This window comes from Channa argus, chromosome 19 (assembly GCF_033026475.1).
Source record: "Channa argus isolate prfri chromosome 19, Channa argus male v1.0, whole genome shotgun sequence".
Lineage (NCBI taxonomy): Eukaryota > Metazoa > Chordata > Actinopteri > Anabantiformes > Channidae > Channa > Channa argus.
In genome coordinates, this window is record NC_090215.1 from 11,792,418 (window position 1) to 11,815,740 (window position 23,323).

General features: G+C 38.9%; 2 protein-coding genes across 4 annotated transcripts; one reads left to right on the forward strand and one right to left on the reverse strand.

The window, feature by feature from the left end:
- Nucleotides 1-339: 339 nt before the first annotated feature.
- Nucleotides 340-5,612, reverse strand: mtfr1 (mitochondrial fission regulator 1). Its single transcript, XM_067485817.1, has 8 exons — nucleotides 5,473-5,612; nucleotides 4,567-4,674; nucleotides 4,208-4,306; nucleotides 3,464-3,594; nucleotides 3,102-3,337; nucleotides 2,708-2,942; nucleotides 1,913-2,093; nucleotides 340-1,707 (listed from the first exon to the last, which is right to left on the reverse strand). The coding sequence occupies exons 2-8, from the start codon at nucleotides 4,600-4,602 to the stop codon at nucleotides 1,660-1,662; spliced, it is 966 nt and encodes a 321-aa protein (XP_067341918.1). The 5' UTR covers nucleotides 4,603-4,674; nucleotides 5,473-5,612; the 3' UTR covers nucleotides 340-1,659.
- Nucleotides 5,613-5,817: 205 nt separating this feature from the next.
- Nucleotides 5,818-13,075, forward strand: armc1 (armadillo repeat containing 1). 3 transcript variants are annotated; one of them, XM_067485820.1, is made up of 7 exons: nucleotides 5,818-6,144; nucleotides 6,871-7,079; nucleotides 7,461-7,552; nucleotides 9,010-9,202; nucleotides 9,659-9,775; nucleotides 10,240-10,314; nucleotides 10,732-13,075. In XM_067485820.1, the coding sequence occupies exons 2-7, from the start codon at nucleotides 6,918-6,920 to the stop codon at nucleotides 10,921-10,923; spliced, it is 831 nt and encodes a 276-aa protein (XP_067341921.1). In that variant the 5' UTR covers nucleotides 5,818-6,144; nucleotides 6,871-6,917; the 3' UTR covers nucleotides 10,924-13,075. The 3 variants fall into 3 exon arrangements, with proteins under 3 accessions (XP_067341921.1, XP_067341920.1, XP_067341919.1); XM_067485819.1 differs by having other exon boundaries at nucleotides 5,818-6,060; XM_067485818.1 differs by having other exon boundaries at nucleotides 5,820-6,060; nucleotides 6,868-7,079.
- The last annotated feature ends 10,248 nt before the right edge of the window (nucleotides 13,076-23,323 follow it).

Sequence of the window (23,323 nt, forward strand, 5' to 3'; positions counted from 1 at the left end):
AGCTAAATTGCTTGCAGTAGAAGATACAACCTGAATTTAGGCTGTTTGTGCAATAGATTTTGTTGTCCAAAACCTTTAGAATCACAAATGTGAACTTCACTACGTGACGTCGTATAAATGTAACTCGTGTTTTTAAAAAAAGGCCCAAAGGCAAAGAATATAACTTTATACAGTCTCTGAAACGGATTTCCCCAAAAATCAAAGAGTGGTGCTTGTTGGCCTTTGAGCTCTAACATGTCGCCCAGTGCAGCAGCATTATTGTTTTTGACCAATGGAAGCCTGTGACGCACATCAATAAGCTAAAGTCAGGTTTTGGATTCAATCTTTACAATGAGTAGATGCAATAAATTGATTTTAATCTTTAGGTAAATAAAATTCCCTGCCTTACCCTAAAGGGCAGTTGACATTCACAAGAATGTTGAATTTTAACATACAACATTTGACATAAAAACAAGCCAATCCTTCCAGACAAACTTATTTATTTAAAATTTAAATATTTGACAATCCAATTAATTTAAATATACTACAAAATATTAAATAAAAATAAAAAAAGGGGTTTAACTTAAAATTATTACTGAAAATCTAGTCCACCTTGCCTTTTAAAAATGTTAGCAACTGTCAATACAGAGATAACTACAACAATGCAAGATTCCCTTTTTGATAAAATTTAAGACCAAGTTTCAATTCAGGGAACAATGAGATGAAAAGCAAATTTTATCCAAGGAGAAACTGGTGAGACAGCAAAATACTGTACACGTACCATCAGTGATCTAAAATTTGAACTTGCAGATACAGTAGGTTAATCTCACCTTTAAAGCAACATACTATGAGGAAAATAAACTTAAAAAAAAAAAAGTTTTCCAGTGAAAGGCAGAATTTTGCAAACCATCACTGGAATGTCTTTGGTTCAAGTGTGAGAGAAAAAAAAACTACAACCGGGGTCCATATGTTTGGAACTGCAAAACACAAAAAAATTGTAAGACTGGCAACTGGGATTTGACTTAAGACAGGCTCAAGAGAGCCAAACAATGAATAAATCCAAGACGTAATTAACTGTTAAAAACAAATTCATCTACAAAGCATAAAGATATGGATTGCAAACATAAATGAGTCTACAAGTCTGTTTTAGTGTTCCTTTAACATGCACTATTGTGACAGTTTAACACGCTCAAGACTGTGATGATCAGTTTTTAACAAAAAACATTTAGCTAAAGGAAAGAGAAAGTAATTTTCTATATTGTTATTGAAAAATTCCATAAAGAACAAACAATGAATTGCATCGACAGACAATAATATCTATATAGTTTAATACTTTTTAGATCTATAACACATACGAATACGCTAAAATCCATTGTTGGTTTTCATCTCCTTATACGATCTGTTAACATTAACAAATACAGAAAATCACCAGCTTCTTCCTTTAAACAATAAATGATTTCTAACACAGAAAGCTGACCGTATAATTCATAAAAGTGCAAAAACAGAATGTCAACATGATCACTGAACCAAACAAAATGAGATGAGTGGTACTTATAGCAGCGCATCACCTAACTTAGGCAGAGTCCCATGTCCTTCTGCAGAAACCACTGATAAAAGAAAGGTCAATAAGACACTTCAGAGTGTACACAGTGCATCTGAGTTGAGTTCTGAATCGACTGCTCAGAGCAGTTTTTTCTTCCCGGTTGATTTCAACATGTGCTGCCCAAACTGTAAAAACAGAAAAATTATAGACTCATTTTATATTTGCTTGATTCCAAAGATGAGACAAAGTCAGGTGAGAATAGACAGTGAAATTCTAACTTAAAATCTTATATGCTGTAAAGATGAATTAATGGCTAGGTTTGTGGTGACTGAAGATTTTTTTCCCCCCACACCTTTTGCTGAGAAAAAAAGTACAACAAGCATCTCTCACCAAAGGGGTTTCAGTTTGAGGTTTCACGTTTGGAACGGGAAGCTTAGGATCCCCCTTGTCCTCTTGTCCACTGTTGTGTCGATAACGATGGGCAAACTTGCGTTTCAGAGCCTCAGCAATGAGAGCTGCAGCATCTGCAGGCTTGCTAGAATTAGCTTTGGCATCAGCTTCTACGAAACGACTACAAAAAACAAAAACAAGGGCATTCACAAATTCTGATAATTACAATTTCATTACCTGCGCCATGTACAAACATATTTGTTCATTTATAGAATCTCCTTATAGAGATTCAAAAGTACATTTCTTGTTTTGAGCATGTTAAGTTAGCAACAGCACAAGTATATAAAGTCAAAGAAAGAAAACTCTTTCAAATGCAAATTAAAGCCCCAATATCTAACATTTTTCCAATGTTAAAATAGCATTTTCTAAATTATTGTGAGGATACAGTGACTAGTAACAAGGCAAATCGGATCCCTACTACTGCAACAGGGCACATGGACTGCCAGATAATCCTCTATGTCCCATCTCATGAAAACTACATATCACTTTGCAGCACAGCTAGTACGATGGTAACTCAGTATTCTCATAATACAATCATCTGCAGCAAGTAGAGAATGGATAAGAAAAATAATGAATCCATCAACAAGATCAACATCACACTCAACTTAATATTTTTTTTGTCTGAGTTTACTTGGTAAATGGTAAATGGTAAATAGTCGCTTATATAGTTACTTACCATATATAATCTGTAAGTCTGTATCAGTGTGTGAATTCACTTCTAAAATCAACGCCTACCTTTTGACTGATCGCAGCTTTACTTTGTTCATGTCTTTCAGGACGTCAAGCATGTTGGGGATTTCAGCTGGCCTTGAGTCCAAAATAGTCTGGCTCTCTGTCTTCTTTCCTCTGCGCTCTTTTATCAAATCAATGGCTGAAAATGTCCGCTGGAGACATGGAGGAAGAGGTGGTGGTGGAGGAGGAGGTGGTGGTGGTGGAGGAGGGGTAGAAAAAGGTACCCTTGTGGTAGCAACTGAGTCAACACAAGGGAAAAAGAAAAAGAAAATTAGAACTGATGAGCTGATGATCATCTGCTGCCATCTAGAGGACAGTTTACAAAATGAAGCAAAGTGAGAAAAACAAATCACTGAGCACTGACCAGGGTAAGTGTATGTTTTGTGTTAAGCAATACCTGGCTTTGCATGCTTTTCCTGAGCCAGTACAATCTGTGCTATCTGATCTCTAAGTTTGGCAAGTTCAGTCTCCAAGGCACTGATCTTCTGAATGGCCTCATCGTTGGCAATTGTTGGTCCCTGGGGATCCGGACCATCTTGATGCAAGCTGGGTAGAGATCTCTGGCGAGGTAAGGTTTTTCTCCGAGGATGAGGCTGGCAGGCACGAAAAATGAATCCAGGTGGTATAGCTGGCCTGTTTTATAAAGGCCTTTCATTATTACAGATAGTCAACATATTCAGAATTTTCAAGGCCACTACTAAATTATATACTGTAAATAAATTAAACATGACTTAATGCAGATATTTATATCCTTTTTACCTGGGCATGTCAAAGTATTCATTGTCATCCTCATCCCTGTCAATCCAGGCAATATCAGCCAGAGAGGCCACCAGACCGTTCTGCCTCCTGCTGCCAATCAAGACACCAGTGCCCTCAGTGTATGGATATAGCTGTTAGAAAGGCCAGTCAGGTTTATCATTTAGACAAAAAAAGCCCCACACAAACATGAGGAAAACATGCAAGAGGAGAACACACAAGGGCATAAATTACAACACTGCATTTGAAAAACTAAGACTTATTTGAAAGTTAAAATATAACTATAAATTAGTAAACTAGGTTTAAAAAAAAGGGGCTGTTTGGAAGGAGAAGGGCAAAGAGGGGCTGTTGGTAATGATAAATTCAGGTAGGTCAGAAACACTTTAATCAGCGCATGTTTGTTGAAAGTTGCTAAACAAACTGACCTAAAGCATACTGCATTCCTCATAGCTAGGGAGGGTAGCTGGAGACAGAAGAGAAGAGAAAGCACAGCACTGAAGGAGACAGGAAAGAAAAGCAGATCAAACCAGTTGTTTAACTTACACACCACTAATCTAAATAATACCAAAGATTGATTTTTGTTCTTTAAATATTAAGATCATCTGACAACAGTCAGTGTTGTGATGATGAGGGAATCTGTCTGTTCCAAAGACTTCATCCATTTTGTTTATGGTTCATAAATGAAAACAGACAAGCAGAAGTTATTTGGATATAAAATGTGAAAAACTACTGGTACACCTCCCTCACCTGAAAATGAACCCTGGGGCAAGGTTTAAGAGGAAGACCAGTAGCTATCCTTCTCACAATACTTCTGGAGGACCCATAGGGCTTGGATGATCCAAAAGCCTGCAAAATTACAGATGTAACTCATAAATAACATGACATCTTGAAAACCTAGCAAACTTAATGAGTTGAATTGATGAAAACTTGTAGATCTTGAGACTATAAACCCTAAATAATGGGAATCAGGTGAGAGTAGAAAGTGACAATGTGATGGTGTTTCATGGTTGTGTGGGACCACAAATCCAAAAATGAAAAGCACAGAAGCAGGAACTGTGTTTAGGATATGTATAAGGAGTTAGACATAAACTCCAACTCTCACGTACCAAGTCCATGTTGATGGGTGCATAGTCTTTACTCATTGCTGTCTATGTGTTTCATAAGGACAGATGAATACATGTTTCCCAACAGCAAGGGGATCATCACCAAAACATCTAGAAGCAACACAAAACAACTGTGAGGATTTCAGGTTCAATGACTTTGAAACAAAACAAGAACATAAGCCAATACAATATACGGTCATACTTTCTATATCATTCTCCAGTGGTAATGGCACTTTAACTTCCAAATTGTTGCCGATATTTGTAAGAACAGATAATATCTAATACAGCTATAGCCAATACAGTTTTCTAACAAAAAGGCCATGGAGCTATGAAAGCAGAAACTAGTAAATAAATAACATATTTATTAGATAAATTGCCCATAACGCTAAATAAAAGAATAAAGCGTCTTATTGTTACTATTTATGGCAATGGCACTGGATGCAAAACCCTCACTGTGCAAAACAAAAACAAAACAAAAAAAAAACACAGCAGGATGCTGGTCAAAGTCAGTTTTTAGCAACCGCTATCTGAGGCTAACAGCTACTGGCGTTTTAATCACGGCGGGCAAAGTTTTCCAGCTAATCCGTACTACTGCTTATTTATTCACAGTTTACAAACGTATAGAAGGACAAGCCGAACGAGTAACGTTATTGGGTCAGTCAAACTAGTGTTACTGACAGATGCTGGCACATTAGCCGCTCGTAATCATATGCGCTATGATACATTCAACTGGATGCTAACTGATGCTAAGAGCGGGCTGGCTAACTCGAACTAACTCTTAACAGAAGTTTCTTAAGAAGGGTCAAGGACGTTACGCTGTTACGTGCTAGCAACTAGCATTACAGGTGTTGACGTTGTAGATAAAAAAAAGAGAGATCGGCAATGTTGGTAACTTTGATAACAACTTACCGAACTTTATGATAACGCTAGCTGACAAATTCCTAAATATTCCCACTCGGAATCCGTTGGAACATTCGCTGTTCACAAGGTGAATACTGTGGCAACACGCATGGAACATTTTTGAGCCAATTGAATTACATGTGTCACTATGCTGCACCGACATTGGCTACCCAGAGTGATTGACAGACATAGTCACCAATTATATATAACATTAAACTAATTTAACCATATGATTGGATTTTATACGAGTCAATCAAAGTACACCGCCCAATCATGGGCCTCGGAGTTTGTGCGTTTGTTTTATATACCAACACTTTCCGGTGTAGTTTGTCTGTTTTAAACTGCAGGATCTTTATGGAAAACTGGGATATCCTAAGTAACAAAACAGCTGTACCCAATGATGTGCGATAAAACCCAAACAAGCACAGTAAAGAAAGCGGTGCAGGCCTAATGTTAGTGAAATAATTTTGTTAGATTTGTTTTTTAAAGTGGCATCGGAACGTAACGTTAGCATTTTCTTACTACGTCGTTTTTGCATTTGTTGTGACAGAAGTCTGTCGCCGTTGTCCCATGATTTTACGGAAAACTGAGAAAAAGGTATGCTATTATTGTCAAGCAACATTAGCTAGCATAGCCTAGCTTAGCTACCGAACAGCCCGTGCACCCAGGACGTGATTTGAGGTGAAGTTGGGGGTCGTAGGGAGTGTCTTTGACAAAAAAATGAGCAGTTATGTTTTTGCTTATGAAAATCACTTCAATCTGTTGCTCTTAAAATATGGAATTTGAGCGCATGCGTTTCAACATTACTTGCCAAAGCATGCTAAGCTTTTTGTTCTGCTTTATATGACAACTGACGCTACAGTTCTACTTAGTCTAAACAGTAAAACGTTACTCCGTAACATTAACGTTTTTTGATTTACAAATAACTCCGATTTTATAACAGTGGCACCAATATTAGAGGTTACTGCTGGTTTAAACACCAGAAACTTTAAATCTGGAAAACATAACCATAATTTAATAGTAATATTTTAACTTTGTCAGTTGCTAACATTTACGCTTTTGTGTTAACGTTAATGTATTAGTTGAGTTACAGAAACATTTGTTCATAATTGTAACAATTAATATATACATCATTCATAATAAAATGATCCCAAACATTCAATGTTTCAGTAATTTAAAATGTGAAGATTTGCAAAACTTTAATTTTGCAAATAGAGCTTTTGAATGTTTAAAAAAAAAAGAATTTGAAGGTGTCACTTTGGACTATGGGAAATTGTGATAATCTTTTTTTAAACTACTTTTTTGATTGTTAGTTTAGACAACTTAATAAAAGTTTGAGGTCACATTGACCTCAAATGCCCTGATTTGCAAGCTCCTTGATTTACCTCATTCTTTCAATTTCAGTAGATTGAAGAGGTTGGTTTGATGTGTGTTGCATCAAGACAAGTGGCACTATGAGTGCAGAGGTGGATGCACTGACTGTGGTGAACCAGCTGCGAGATCTTGCTGCAGACCCCCTGAACAGAAGAGCCATAGTTGAAGACCAAGGCTGTCTGCCAGGTCTCATTCTGTTTTTGGACCACCCCAACCCACAGGTCGTTTACTCTGCGCTATTGGTAAGCAGTATGCATCTACACAATGATGTTAAGATTCTGCAAAGTACAAATTGTAATTGTTGCATAAAGTAAACAAAGTTGGAATATACAGTAAATAAATTATGTCAGCATTCCAGCTGTAGAAATATTTATTGCAAAACAAAAACTGGATTAGAAATCTGTTGCTTTAATTGTTGAATTCCCTGCTGGGTCTGTAGCTCATGTCATAATTTGTCTAATCTGTGTCTAATTTGTCACCAGTGCCCCAATCTCACAGTTTCTTTTTTTTTTTTTTTTTTTTTGCATATGCACACATATTTTAAAAGCTTACACCATGTAATATCACAGTGGTTCTGTCTTCGTTTAGAGTTGGATAGATAACAATTGCCCTTGTCCCTGCAGGCTGTTCGCTACCTGGCAGAATGTCGAGCGAACAGGGAGAAGATGAAGGCCGAGCTGGGCATGATGCTGAGTTTGCAGAATGTCATGCAGAAGCAAGTCCCTGTCACCACTACACACACACACACACACACACACACACACACACACGCTCACTGAGCACTTTCTTTACATAAAACTGTAACCTAGGATTTCTTTAGTTTTGCATGTTCAGTATGTGCATGTCTGCAAATTTTCCAGACAGAATGATGTCCTTCCATTTGACATGTTGGGTGAAAATGATTAAAGTTGAAGTAGAACAGGGTGGTAACTGGTTAAATAGCTTTTTCTGCATGTCATGGATTTTAATGCATCCTGCCCCCCCTCTACAGTTTCTGTCTCCAAGTCCAATTGCAATTTTTTTCTTGTGTGGGGTTATATTTGCTCTTCTTTTTTAGTGGAGTTGCCAGGTTGTGCATATGGTATATGTAAGAATTTTCCTCTATTGCACTGGGTTTAGTATAATGTACATTGTTGGCTTTTGTAGAAACACTGCACGTTGTGTAATATTTGTAAAAGAACAAGCTAAACCCATTTTGGGCACACACAGATAGGAAGTGTTGTCCTACAGATCATAGGTATTACCGAGGGGTTGGTGCAGTTTATTAAGTGACTGCTGTTAATCATTAGCACCCTGAAAGGAATAGACCTATGTTGAAATGATTTGTTTATCTCCACCTTCCCGTCCTGGGGTAAAGCTGTTCCTTACCCTGGAGAAAGCTCGTCACTTAAGCTAATAAGGGAGGTCATCATGAAGAGCCCTTCAGTAACTGCATCAGCTTTCCCTGCTCACAGTTCAGTCAACAGTTTTTGTGTAGAGGTCAAACATAGCTGGGCTCAATGGAAACACATACCTGAGGGAAAAGATCCAGCATAGTTTCACGAAGCAAGTGTGAATAACATTTTTATTCCTTCGACTTATTACGAGCTCAAGCTCAAGACGACATTGCTTCTTGTTTAGGGCTTGAAGTGATGAGTTGTCAAACAAAGCAATTTAAGACAATGCTAGATTGGCTAATAGACTGATAGCCAGAGTAGGAATGCATTTTACAGTCTTGAGCATCAGGTTCCAGAGGGCAGCTACCTCAGACAGCAGAACAAACGATAAAAGCTTTGTTTTTTTTTGGTACATGACATGGCTGAAACATTATTAACATTAAATGAACTCAAAGATTTATGGTATTTTTGACATTTATAATTAAGAGTTTGCAAAATGGGAGATTCACTTACTTCAGTGTCAGACATGAACTACACTTTTTATCAGAAGTATTTCACAGTAAAATGGATATTTACAAGTGCCCAAGATTCAATTAACGCATTCATACCTGCACTTAACTGCAATCTACCTTTTAATATTGTTACACATTAACTTACACTATTTTTGCACATCAGAATATTTTTAACTGAGTAGCACTCAACACGTGTTAAGTAAAATGCCTTAAAAAGAAAGCTTACTTGGGACATTAATTATAGTAATATTCTCTTCCCTTCTTTTTTCTCTCCCACCCTGAAGGAGTACATCACCTGGGGAGACCAAGTTGCTGGCCTCTGAGATCTATGAGATTCTGCAGTCAGCGGGTAAGGAAGAGGCCGAACAGGCAGAGGCAGCCGCTGCCTCCTGCCGGCGTAAAGCTCAGTTCTTCCTGGGTTCCAACAACAAGAGGGCCAAAACTGTGGTGCTGCACATTGATGGACTGGATGACTCTGTAAGTGTGCAAAGTGTGCAGACAGAAATCAGAGCAACACATGCCCAAAAATCTCCTTTTGGGGCATTGCTGCTGTCATAATCTCGGTACATCATAAGAGTGTCTATCTGGTACAGGATTGGAGGGTGGAGGGGCACGTTGTAAATGTCAGACATTGAACTGCAGGATTCAGATTCAACCTGAATGCTGCTCTGCAGGAAGCTTACACCTAGCCAGATTACATTACAGCAGACAGACAGCCTCTGCTGGGCTGCATTGCTATCATTAGAGCAGAAACACACGTCACTGTGGCAGCTGGGAACAGGAGCCATGTAAACTGTAATACTGAATAATATTTTGTATATAGCAGTTACATGTTTTCAATATTACATATCTGTCATGTCTTAGCTTAGGACATATCGGCCTTATTTCACACATCACATTAATACCCTTCACTCGGTTCATGTATGTTGTCAGACTCGAAGGAGTCTTTGTGAGGAGGCGTTGCTAAAGATCCGAGGGGTCATCAGCTTCACCTTCCAGATGGCTGTCAAGAGATGTGTGGTCAGGATCCGCTCTGACCTTAAAGCTGAGGTACGTCTCTGTCCAGATGCAGAAAACCACCCAGGAATTTAGGGGTAGACTCTATATATTTCTTACCATTTCATTATGGAAATTTTCCGAATAACCATTGCTTCATCGTGTGTCCAATTTCAGTTCTCCAGAAAAAAACACAGATTTATCAGTACTTGTCCTATCTGATAAAGAAAATATGCCTGTAATGTATTGGAAGTGGGTAAATCTGCTTCCTTCAGTCATTGTGTAGGTTTTAAAATGAAATATTTTAGTTAGCCTTTAAGAGATGAGAATGCCTGTTCAGCTCATCTCAATACTAAAACAAAAATTGCTCCACAGAAGTTGATGAAACGCCATTGTCTTCCATGCAGCTTGTGATGATTAACTGTCATTTTGAAATCAAAATGCTTTCTTTATGTTGGAGTTGAAGACATATGGTGATTTTCATGAATCAAAATGCAAGTCACTTTTTTTTCCATCAGGCATTGGGCACAGCGATCAACTCAACCAAAGTAATGAAGGCTCAGCAAGTGGTGAAGACAGAGGATGGAGAAGAGGTAAGGCTGTATACTTGTAACTGCTGTAACATAAAGAGAAAATCTCGGTACGTCATGTATTTGTGTTTGTAAAAGGTTTAGTCTGCTTAATGTAGCTGAGACATGCTAGTTGATTTTTCTTTTTTTTTTTTTTAATTGGCAACTTGCAGCAGATTTTAACTAAATGTAAGATTATTTTCTAATAATCTTCAAGAAATTCTAATAGTTGTTTCTCAAATAATTCAAAGTAACTGGCAAAGTTTGCAGTAGTAGCCATATACAGTGTCGCCAGCAGGGGTCAGGCTGGACAAAGTCATGAAGTTTTAAGTGTTTTATATTATTCCTGGAATCATAAATTGGTGTTGCATGCTCCATGGTGAAAATAACAGGTTATCGTCTTTGCTGATTTATTTTTAAATGCCTCGTGTGTCTTTGCAGCTGGTGGTGCCATTCCAGGAAGACTCCCAGGTGCTGGTAGAGGAGAACACAGACATCCCAGACTACCTGCCAGAGGAAGAGAGTCCGTCCCAGGAGCAGGACAAGGCAGTCACACGTGTAGGCTCTATCACAGATGGCATGGGCTGGCTCAGCACAGCTGCCAACTTCCTGTCCCGCTCCTTTTACTGGTGACCACTTCCTTTCTTTTTTTTCTCTGCTCCCTATTTACCTACAAAGTACCATCCAGCTGCAGCCTTAGCATCTCTCAGCCTGATTCCAGATGAAACCCAGTCTCTCAGCCCCACAGTCTATTGTTCCCTCTGAAAAGCTCACAGAGCCTGGTTACATGTACGCAAGTGTTGAACGGCCAAGCAGAACCTACAGTAACTTTATCGTGTGCATATAATGCGCTACAGATCCCACTACTGCCTATTTCTGGTCTATATAGTAGCTGCATACATGTCTCAACAAACATAGCCAGAGGACTTTTAATCAGCCAAAACCAAATAGCAGTCTGGAAGTGGTTATCATTGTGAGTTAGACTTGACATGTGGCAGGATAACTTTATGAACGTTGGAAATTGGGAGTTCTTTTATTGTGCATGACTTTCCTCCTGGTATTTTTCTCAATCATGGCCATTTTACTATAAATATTTCATATTTTTCATTATATAATTTGTTTATTAAGATTTTTTCTTCTCACTGGAGTTTTGTTTTTTTTAGCATGCTGCAGATCCTTTGTGCCAATCTCAGTTATGGTTATTGTGTGTGCCTTTTATGATATTTCACTGTAATTGTTATTTATTTTGCATTTATTCAAATGATTTGAGAGCTCCAAGCATGTCAAAAGTAACGTTTGTGCTTCCCTAGCTGCAGCAGGCAACCCACTTAGCTTTTTTGCTTGCTGGGGGATGTTACTTCAGTAGAAGTGGTAAACTAGACACCAGCGAGAGCCAGCAACCCAATTCAGCCACAGGACTCACAAGCAAATGATTATCATTCAGTCCTTCACTGCTATTAGTTGATTCTGCCACAAATCAGGCCTCCTCTGATGGCACTATATTGCAGGAAAAGATAAATTGTGAATCCTGCAGCGGCAGTGAATTGACTGACCGCTAATGTGTCAATTGCACAGACGTTTAGGCTACCTCTGCTTTCAGTTTCTGTCTCACATGAGCATCATTGTCTTCTGTAGTTTTAGTAAAAACCTACATCTGCATGGTGAAGACAAACTTTTTAGCTGCCTGCTTGTATATCTGGACTCCCACTGACAATTTTACAGTATTGTAGCCACACTTCTTCAGTGTAATTTTCAGTTTAGCCAGCAGTGTCCTTAAAGCAAAGATCATTTTGGTGTGCGCTTACACATACACTCACATATAGTGGATTGCTAATGCTCATATATGAACAGTAGTGCTAAACTGCAACAAGGGTGTGCATATGTACATTTTGTAAATGGTGCTTGATTCCCTAAGATCTCAGACCTGACATGTAAAGAATTGTTTTCTTATGATACCAATTTGCATTTTATGTTCATAAGTAACAATTAGGATAAGAATTTGTAGCAGCTATTGCAAACAGGCTTACTGACTTTTTTTCCTTATTATTTTAGCCCCTACAATTCTGTGACTCGCACGGAGTTTAATCATCTTAAATATTGTGTGTGAGTGTCATTATTAATTATTATATCCGATGGTGGCCAAGCAATTTTTCATGGTCGCAGTTGGTTGAGGTCAGTCCAATAGAGGAATGGCACTGAATAGCCTGAAAAACCTAATGTCATTGTGGCTATTCGTTGGAAAAGCAATAATACGTTTTTGCATGAAATGTAGTGGCTGTTGTTCAGCAACAGCCTTCAAAATAATGATTATTAACTAAAGTTATAATTATCACCAGTATTAAACATTTGTTTGTGTCCATTTTGCACAGAAATATTTACAGTGTTACATCATGTAATTTAATTTTATTATTTGATTTCTCGGCTCATTCTGCAGAGAATAAATACTTGAACTTTTTTTAGAACTGTGCTCATGTGTTGATCAAATAAATACATTTACCACATCTTTAAGGTTGACTAAGAATCACAATCTAGGTTCTCACAAATGTAACTTCATGTGTACAGACTCCATCTGTCATCAAATGTAATATACTGTAATGCAGAATTTAAAATGTAAATTCCCGTAAACGGTTAATCGAAAATTATAAGCCTAAAATCCAAAATTGTCTTGCAATGTTTTTTTTGTTCTTTTTTGATTCTCAGAATATTTTGTGCGCTGGTTTCTAGGGAATTGAGTAAGGATTGGCGTATGTCTTTAAAGTCATTAAACTCACTAACCTTCAAAGCATGTGCATTGGTCCCACCAGTTCTTCAGACCGCACTTTGTCATATCAAATTGCTGGGGGCAGCAGCCATTCTTAGCAGAGAGATATGGGAAATCCAGTTTTCTATTGGTGTAAGAGTGAGGTGCCCCAGGGCAATCCTTTGGCCTGACCACCACCTCCCCAGCCCCAGTGCTGGTAGGCAAGTAGAGGCAGCAACCGACCCCAGCTGGAGGCCCTGGAGCCACTGCTGCTGTTGCTGCTGTGCCTCCGCCTCCAAAGGGATGCTGTGCCAAGCTGGAGAGGCCTTCACTGCCCTGCTGCATCATCTGGGAGGATAGTGATTGAAAAAAAGATGTAAATTTTACACAACAGCTTTAAATTTGACCAGGCCATTTAAAATTAAACTTTTACATATGTCCTGCAAAGAAACATGAAATACATACCTCAAAAATAAATAGCTCACATATTTTATGTAGACTCTTGAGACAATGAATTTGAAATAATATGTCTACTTTAGGTAAAGTTTCTAAAGAAACAAGAATGGCAAGTGTTAGCAGCTCAGGCATACTTTAACTAGAGATTACAGTGAAACAACAATTTTGTTCACTTTGGAGACAATCATGTTAGTGTTACAAATCTCACCACACGGTCTGTTCAGTAACATGGCCATATACCTCAGTGGTCAACTTTAAGGACTTCTCTTACATTTTGCCTTTAAACCTCGCATTTAGCTTTATATGTAAGGACAGAGCTTTGTAAGGTTTTCTGTCGAGGCTTTAACAAGTACAGTAGGAATATCCCTAAAATAAATGTAACAGACTGAACACTATACATTCATATGTATCCAGTCAAACAGCTTTGTAGACCAATATCCACTTTTGTGCGTGTGTGTGGCCTGTGAGGCCTCTGAGCTATTATTTCTCACAAATCACCACTAGAGAGAGACAGTTAGCCTGACAAAGTGAACCAATGAAGACGTGTGAGGTCCAGAGTATAATGTCATAAACTTATGATGAAAACACTTGTTTGTAATTACATGGACTCAGATTCCTAAACCCATAGAGCTGTGCTGAAAACAAAAATTTCATCTTGTCTGAGTTTAGCTTGAACCACTCACCTTAACCATTAACATACTGAACCCATTAATTTGCCTTGTTTACCTCAGATTATGTCTAATGCAGCCATACAGTTGTTTTTACTAGTTAATATAGTGTGCACCTATATGCACAAGGCCTAAGCACTAATGTTATGTAATTTTTGTTTTAAATTATTTTCTTCAAGGGGTCATATGCTGACGTCATATTACTTTTTTCAGAAGTTTTTGCAAATTTGAAGATATCCTCCAGAGAACATAAAGTAGCACTCACCTCTCAATTTCAAATTAAAGCCACAGATAATTTCACTTTGACTCCTTCTTGAGTTATTTGGATAAGCCACCTGACAATTTCCTTTTGTTTTAAACCCCATCAGATAAAACATAATCAGACTGCTTCGTGCACAGTTTTCCTCCCCTCATGGCCATATCTGCCCAGATGCATACATGTGCATAAATGTGTTGTCAGTATCACCCTCCCACCTGTGCGTATTTGCATGGTTAATCTGCACAGGAGGAGAGGGCCTGATGGAGGGTAGATAGGTGCGTCTCATGGCCCTGTGGGCTCTTGAAGAATTTTATTGGAGGTTTAGCTCCCAGTCAATGGGATCAGCTGTAAATCCCGCTCAGAATGTGGCAGGAAATGATGTGACTCTTGCAATTTATGTCAAATAACTTTTGAGGATGTGTGAGTCTGGCGATCAGCGCTACAGTGGCAGCGATAACTCTTTGGCAGGGGGCCCCGGTGAAGATTTAATTGAGACATTTTTCTTTATCTGGAATGAAACACCAGAGCTGTGTTGTTGTGTAACGAGATCTAATGTCTCTCTTTATACGGGGGTCAACATCCAAGATGAGGGAAGGTCAGGGACTGACTGTTTGAGCATCCAATTTGCTCTGGTAATACGCAGGGAGCTGAGTATAGACACTGAGTATTAAGTTACACAGTCTACATATCACAGACAGACACAGGGCTCTGTAATACATCTGTGTAGGTTCATGTGTAGCCTGTACTGAAAGACGTAGGTATGGCAACAAACTTCAAGCCTTAGAAGGCACCCTTGAAACATTGTAGCTAGTTTTAGTAACACTAAAAATACATACTGATTTTTCATAAATAAGTTATCAGCCATTATTAATATATTTTCAAGGTGAATTTTAACTATTGGTGGAGAAAATATTAATTCTATCACATTTTATAAGCTGAATATGCGACCAATATATGACCACCTGTGCAATTTAATGCAATTCAATATAGTGGCTTTCACAAATTCTACTTTTACAAGGTTATAATTTCTCAGTTTTTAGGTTGAAACTGTCAAAAAGGTGTTCATTCTACAACCCCAATTCCAAAAAAGTTAGGGAGATTTGTAAAACATAAATAAAAACAGAATGCAATGATTTGCAAATCTCATCAACTCATATTTTATTGTAAATAAAACATAAACAACATATCAGATGAAACAGTAATTTTAACATTTCATGGAAAATTTTAGCTCATTTTGAATTTGATGGCAGCAACACATCTCAACAAAGTTGGAACAGGGTGATGTTTACCATTGTGTAGCATCCCCTCTACTTTTAACAATTGTCTGTAAATGTCTGGGAAGTGAGGAGTGTCGCTTTAGTTTAGGAGTGGAAGGTTGTCCCATTCTAATCTGATGCAGGATTCTAGCTGCTCAAAAGTCCTGGGCCTTTTATTGCCAGATCTTTCATTTTATGATGCGCCAAATGTTTTCTATTAGTGAAAGGTCTGGACTGCAGGCAGGCTAGTTCAGTACCAGGCTCTTCTCCTGTGAAGCCATGCTGTTGTGATGGATGCAGCATGTGGTTTAGCATTGTCTTGGTGAAATATGCAAAGCCTTCCTTGAAAGAGATGTTATCTGGATGGGAGCATATTTTGCTCTTAAACCTCCATGTACTTTTCAGCAGTGATGGTTTCCTTTCCACATGTGTAAGCTGCACTCGCCATAGGCACTAATGCAGCTCCATACCATCAGAGATGCAGGCTTTTGAACTGTCCACTGTCCTCTTTAGTCCACAGGACACGGCATCCATGATTTCCAAAACGAATTTCAAATTTTGATTCATCTGACCACAGAACAGTTTTCCGTTTTGCCTCAGACTATTTTAAAGAAACTTTGGCCCAGAGAACACGGCAGCATTTCTGGATCATGTTCACATATGGCATGTTCACAAATTACATTTGTGGACTGCACGACGAACCATGTTCACAGACAGTGATTTCTGGAAGTGTTCCTGAGCCCATGCAGTGATGTCCAGTAGAGAATCATGTCTGTTTTTAATGTAGTGCTGCCTGAGGGGCCAAAAGATCACATGCATCCAGTTTTGACCTTTGGCCTTGTCCCTTGTGCACAGAGATTCGTTCTGATTCTCTGAATGTTTTGATGGTATTATGTACTGTAGAATTATGTTCTGTAGAAGGTGGGATTTGCAAAGTCTTTGCAATTTTATGTTGAGGAACATTTTTCTGAAATTCTTTTGGTTTTTGGATCCAGTTTGTCTCAGATTGGTGAACCTCTGCCCATCTTTACATTTGAGAGGCTCATGTTATTTTGCTAATTAATGTCATCATGTCATCATGCTAATCAACCTAATTAGTTGTCAAATGGTGCTGAATTTGTTTTTAATTTGCAGCAATTACTTTTTTCAACTTTTTGTTGCCCCTCTTCCAACTTTTTTGAGATGTGTTGCTACCATCAAACTCAAAATGAGCTAATATTTTCCATGTTATAATATTTTCTATAGTGAATAAAATATGGGTTGATGATATTTGCACATCATTGCATTCAGTGTTTATTTACGTTGTCATATCTTCCCAAAATTTTTAGAATTGGGGTTGTACTATGTGTTTATTATTGAGGTCAAAGTGCGTAGTGGAGCCATACTGGAGTGCAATATAAGAAGAGGTGATTCTAATGTTTTGGCTACTCTATTTAAAATGAGGCAGCCAAAACATTATAACCTTGTAAAAGTAGAATTCACTGTAATGGATTAAATTAAATTGCAGAGGTGGTCACAATGTTATACCTGATCAGTGTATGGTTTGAGTCTACAATATTACTTTGCATGGAGTAAGAAAAGGATCCACTGTGATGTTCAAAGGACAATTGTAAAAAGTATTTAATTATGTAAGTAAAAGTGGATAAACATTTTTTCTTAGACGTATTTAATGTTTATGCACTTTTACTTGTAATTTAATGAACATTAGGCAATATTATTAAATATTCATTAACATATTCAGCAGTTTAATGTTGAAAGTTTAGACTATATTTATCCAATAAATGTGCAGTATTTCCAATTTAAGTGTATGGTGCATCCCTCAAGCAACATTAAAGAAGTAGTAAAAAGTAGCCTTCTCCAGCAAGCGATGTACTCAGTTACAATACCAACGGCCAAACAAGTCTGAGTAAAATGCACAGAGCCTACTTCAGTGGACATTGTATAAGGCCAAACAAGAGCATTATGTTTTATTATGTAAATTAAATCTTTGATGTATATTTCTTGCATTGTATATCCATATGTGTGCTCCTCCTTTTTTCTGCAGCAGCTTGCATGGGGCCTTAATCAGATGCATGCACACACAGGCAGCTCATAATTGTGGCCATAGCTCATTACTGTCTCCCCGGATGATTTGGATCCTCAGGGGGGGAGCCTCGTCCTCTGACACCGCCACGTCCGCTCACCGACAACGACTCTAGGCACTGATTGGTGGGATGAAATATTGCTGGCGAAAATTAAAAGGTCCTAGTGTCAAAATAATTCATGATATGCATATCTTCCCGGCTTGATGAAATCGCTGATATCTGGATTAAGAAGATAATAAAAGCGATCAGGCTGCAGTTAAACAGTTTCCTCAGCAGCAGCAGAGGGAGGAGGAGGTGGCTTCTTTATGTATCACGAGAGGTCAAGACACAACAGGTGTGTGTAGATGTGCACACCAATTGTTGGTCTATCCCTGTCAGACTATGTGTGGTACCACACACACACACACACAAACCTGTGATTTGAATATCTGCTGTAATTGTCCCAAAACGGCTCATCAGTGGATCTGCCTGCTGCCATTAGGGTCCAACAATATGGTGTGACATTCAAATTCCCCTCAATGACAGGTTATTAGGAGCCCCAAGCAGCCTGCACATAATTAAGCACCGTAACGTTGACCTGTAATATGAAGTGATGGCTCAGTCTTAGTGGGCAAAGATGAAATAGGTGCTTTGTTAAAACACTGGAGAACTGGAGGCTTTTTCACACATGGAACAAAGCGATCCTAAAAAGACGAAAAATTATAGCGGCAAATACCACAGACGAGGATTTTATAACTGGTAAAAAGCTACATTGCAGCTGCCATGAAAACTGCTGACAGATTAAGGAGTGAGATAATGTCACTAGGTAGGCTACTGTTAAATACCACCAAGTTTGAGGACTCTTTGCCTGAGTTATGTGCTGCCACAAGATCATGTTTGTCGTATATGTTCTCCAACTTTTTTGTAGTCCATTTTTATCCACAAGGATGTTGAGCAGTGTGAACAAATTTTCCAGTCCAAAAAAAGGGAAAACGACTTGAGAGAAAAAAAAAAATCCATGTGCGATTTTCATTTGTGACACTAAAAAAGCCTATTACACAACTTAAGGCATGCTGTCTGAGGCCCCCGCTTTCCCCTTCAGAACAAGTGGACATTGTGATGAGCAATGGACCCATCTGCTGTGCCCTCTCCTCCAACTGGTGTGTGAATATGATGTAGTCTGTAGGTGCCGTTTCCAAGTTGGAACATAAAAAAATATGATACAAAATCATATAGTTTGATCTGAACATGCTGAGTCGAACAGCTTTCATCAACCTGTGTGCAGCATTAAAGATGGGAATAATGTAAAACAACAATAAGTTCACAAGTTTTATGGAACATTTCAGTTTTTCTTTTTCAATGGACCCTAAACTCACCTCCAGATACTGGGGCAAAGCAAGTCTGCATGTTAGGCCAGAGGCCTGTGTAATGGTGGGTTTGTGGCAGCGTTGTTGAACAGAAGGTCTGCACTTCCCTCCTCTCTCCCTCCTTTCCTCCCTCCATCTCTCTCCCTTTCTCTCTCTATCTCTCTGCTATCCCCCCCACCCCCCACCCCCCACACACAGCCCCCACCCCCCCCTTTCATAACAGTGGCAGATGGCTGCAGATGAATCCCTCATAATCATGTCAGGACGGCTCCTCCGATCCCAGTTCATCTCTTTAAACACATTTCATCAGACGGAGAATTACACAAAGATAAAGGCGGCCGGCAGACAACAAAAGCACACAAAGATTGTCCTTGCAAACAAGTGTTCTTAGTCCCTAACACCGCTTAATCATTTGTGCTCCTGTTATTGCTCCTCAACCCCTGTGCAATCAACTCAACCCCATTTTCCTCCTGTGTCTCACTCTTTATTTATGCTTTTCCATACCATTAATTGTCTCTATCCGCTGCCACTGTCTGTCCTTATTAAGCATAAATCTTTTTAACAAGCTTTCCTTTCACCCCTGTCGTTATTCCCTTTTTTTTTAAGACAGGTGTATAAAATCCTCTCCTCTCCTCACTGACTCTCAGATTCTGATGGCTGCCTTTTTTGGAGGGGTAATAATTTGCCACAAAGTGAATTTGTGATCCCCCCACCTCCCATCCTTCCCCTCCCATACTGTGACCCTGTGTCACCCCTTCGCATTATGCCGTTAATTGTGGATCAGGTGAAGTTTGTCTCACCTCATTTCAGGGCCATGCTCTGCTAGGGCCATTCTCCCCACTCAAAGGCCACATAATTTCACAGCCTCCTACTTCTCATTAATCCCTCTTGAGTGGCTGCTCTCTGAGTTCCAGATCACAGATTTGTTTTGCTCTTGTTTTCTGACTTGCTGCCCTCTCTGCCCCACCCACTCCTGTTCTCCGCCTTCCTATTATCCCCTTTAGTGGGACCCCTCCCAGCTCTCCAGTGTGCCAGTTTTCACTGTACACTCATTCTCAGATTTCCTCCAACTCCTCTCTCCTGTAATTTATTTATTTATTTTTACATTTTACCAGTGTTTAACAGCCAGTTTCCCTCATTTATTTACTTTTCTCACATTCTCTCCCTTCCAAGGCCTCTTAGTTCTCTACCTTTAAGACAAAAGCTTCTAAAATTCTGCGTTTAAAAAAATAAAATAAAGTAGATATGAAAAGACATTTGTGGTGTCTCCTTGTGATGCCAGTATCACCTCTCCTTCCAAAACAGCTCTACAGCCGGCTGCATTGTACATCTCCTCATAAATATCAAGTGATAAATTGAACCAAACAATAGTAACTGGAGGAAAGCTGCGTGATTGTGTGTCTCTGCACATGTGCGTGATTTCCTCAATCCTTCCCCACTAAACTTTTTTGTTGATTCATAAATTATTCATGAGAAAAAGCTGAAGATCTCTCATTAACATAAAATAACAATTTGCTAATTTATGGAAACTCCTAATTACTTGCCTTATTTGCCATGACCATATTAAATATTCATAAATATGTGATTATTTCTTTGATTTGACTGTCGTTGAGTTTAATCTACTTTTTTGCTCGACAATAGCAGCGTGCCATGTGTGTGTGATGCGTATAACAAACCAGAACATAAACCCAGGAGAGTGCAATAAACAATACTGAGCATTCATAGCAGAAGCCTTTCATACCAATTCACCTTCATTTTACATTATTCAGGTACTAATTTGATGCAGTTACAGTCCTTGATGATTTTAAACCCATATGTAGGGGGGGTCTGTAGCTGCTAATGACACTGGTCAGATTGTGAACTGAATCTTCTTCAGAGCAGTGAATGTGCAAAAAACAAGGTAGGGACATTCAGTTCCGCTGTTAATTTAATAAACTTTATTTTTGGAATGATTTGCACACATTTGACCTAAAGAGGCTCAGTGACAGATTTTCCTCAAAGGAAAAGCTGATATTTGCCAGGCTGTGTGAACAGCAGCAAGTTGTGTGACCTACCAAATGTACTTACAAATAAAGTATGTATAGTAAACTGTTATTTTTTAATAGCCCAGACATGTTACGGAGGAGCCCAAAATCAGACTATACAAGCTTGTAAATTGTGTGGCTGCAACTTCCTTGCAAGTCAAAATCAAAAATGCATTCATTCATTTGGCTTCCATCCAGAACTAATCATGTCATTTTCCGTTCTGTAGCCTGGAAGTCAGTTTTCACTCCAGTTCATTTTGATTTTCTCAAAATTGAAAAAAAAAAAAGGAGAGGAAGCAGTGCAGGAAAAGATGAGTCTATCTTTGTATATCTCCTCTTATCTTTATAGAAACAAACAGTTGTTAGAAGAAATCTCAGCCAAGTTCTTGGGAGAACACAGAGTCTTGGATCCCATCTGGAACGGCTAGATGAGGTCTCTTGCTGTCATCGCGTCTGTTGTCAAGGCTGCGTTTAACCTCAAATTTATGACTTTGTTATATCAGAATTAATTACAGATATTTCCCCCCAAAGTGAGTGACGTTGACAAAAACGCTAAGCACAGGCAATTTAGCTCTATTTGCAGATTAATTTGGGCCCACCTGTGATGCTTGGTGTGCTAAGTAGGTACATCAGTTTTAATTACAGACCTCGCAGAGTGGGTTTAGTTAAATTACAGTATTAATTATCACATTTACCAGATATCAGAGTGACAAACGGTTTTGGAGAAGCACTTCCCTCAAACCTCCTGTTTCTCCAGACGATGGCTTCACTTCTGTCCTTTAAACAACCTTCAGACAGGTGCATATGATGGAAGACTTTGTTTCTGAAAGAGAAGCATCGATTAACAACCTCCCACTGACTGCCAAAGATGTCACTTCTGGAGCTCAAAACTAAAATGCAATGATGTAATGGGTTTTGACATTTCGTGCATCGAAACAGAGCATAGACTAATGAAAAGTTTTCTTGCCACAATGTAAAATTAAGCAGAATATGTGAAAAACACAACACAGAAATCAAAGGGAAAATAAGTGGCCTTGGTCTACATCATTACCCTCTTCATTCAGTCAGCTTCAAGGATAATATGATTCATGCTTGACTGCCATCTGAAAGAGAAAATAGTAACCTTTGGCCCATGGGATCATTACAAATGAAAGCACGAGTGCTCATTTTCTGACATAAATCTCCTACATGTGGGGTTGACATAACAGTTGACAATGCAAAAATGAAAAAAGATGCAGCTTTTGGAGATGGATTTAGTCATATCAGTTTATTAAAGACAAAAAAATATTGACCCCTTTCATCAAAATGATAGGGAAGCTACAGTATACGTATGTTTGTAATTTAAGAGAAGCTCTTCATTCTGAGGAATCTGCTTATTTCTTGGGGAGTATTAGATTCCAAGATTAATACCACTCTCATCTAAAAGTTGTTTTCCCATAACATTAAACTATTCCTTTAAAAATGACTTAGGCAAAGTAAAGCACATGCTATTCAGTAATTTCCACATTTACTATCTAAGCTAAGAGACAGCCACAGCTGTTCAGAGGTCCAAAGCAGAGCTGAAATGTGTCCAGGCCGGGATCTGGAGAGAGAGGGTCCTCATTTAGCCCTTGGCTGATGTTCACTCCCGCCAAAGTACTGTATTAATCATAATCACGCAACACCATTAGACTATGTCATTCTATTAAAGAAATCACATTATCATACATTTCATTAATTAAACTCAAACCCAGTCCATCCACTCTGAAGAGCTTCTCAACTTGTAAGACGGAGGTGGGCTAGGAAGAAGGAGGAGGGGTAGGGGTAGGGGTGAGGGGTGGCCGAGGGCAGGACACTTCACCAAAATTAGGGGACAGATTTGCATGGGCTCCTGGGATGGGGCAGAACTTTGACAATAGCAACTGATGATGGAGGTGAAGTGGGGAGTCTGGAAAGCAGAAAAATCACACGATGGAGAAAAGCAGGAGGAGGAGATGGAGAACATGAGAGGCAGTACTGACTCCGTCCCTAAATGTTCATCACTGGCTGGGTCATTGGGTGATGATGAGCATGCAGAAGATCTGGTGCCTGCTCCCTGGTTCAAACACACGTCAAGTGGCTGTGAAGAGACACTAGTGTTACTGATACGGTACCTCTTGGAGAAGAAAAGTGCACTTCATGTCTAGAATATAATATTAAAAAATTTTTTTCACCCACTGCA

Excerpts from the sequence above, each read along its gene's own strand:
- mtfr1 (XM_067485817.1), bottom strand. The coding sequence starts at position 4,602 with ATGAGTAAAGACTATGCACCCATCAACATGGACTTG. Across the intron at positions 4,307-4,566 it reads CACCCATCAACATGGACTTG|GCTTTTGGATCATCCAAGCC; the intron begins GTACGTGAGAGT and ends GTAATTTTGCAG. Across the intron at positions 2,943-3,101 it reads GGAAAAGCATGCAAAGCCAG|TTGCTACCACAAGGGTACCT; the intron begins GTATTGCTTAAC and ends GTGTTGACTCAG.
- armc1 (XM_067485820.1), top strand. The coding sequence starts at position 6,918 with ATGAGTGCAGAGGTGGATGCACTGACTGTGGTGAACCAGCTGCGAGAT. Across the intron at positions 7,553-9,009 it reads TTGCAGAATGTCATGCAGAA|GAGTACATCACCTGGGGAGA; the intron begins GCAAGTCCCTGT and ends CCCACCCTGAAG. Across the intron at positions 9,776-10,239 it reads GCTCTGACCTTAAAGCTGAG|GCATTGGGCACAGCGATCAA; the intron begins GTACGTCTCTGT and ends TTTTTCCATCAG.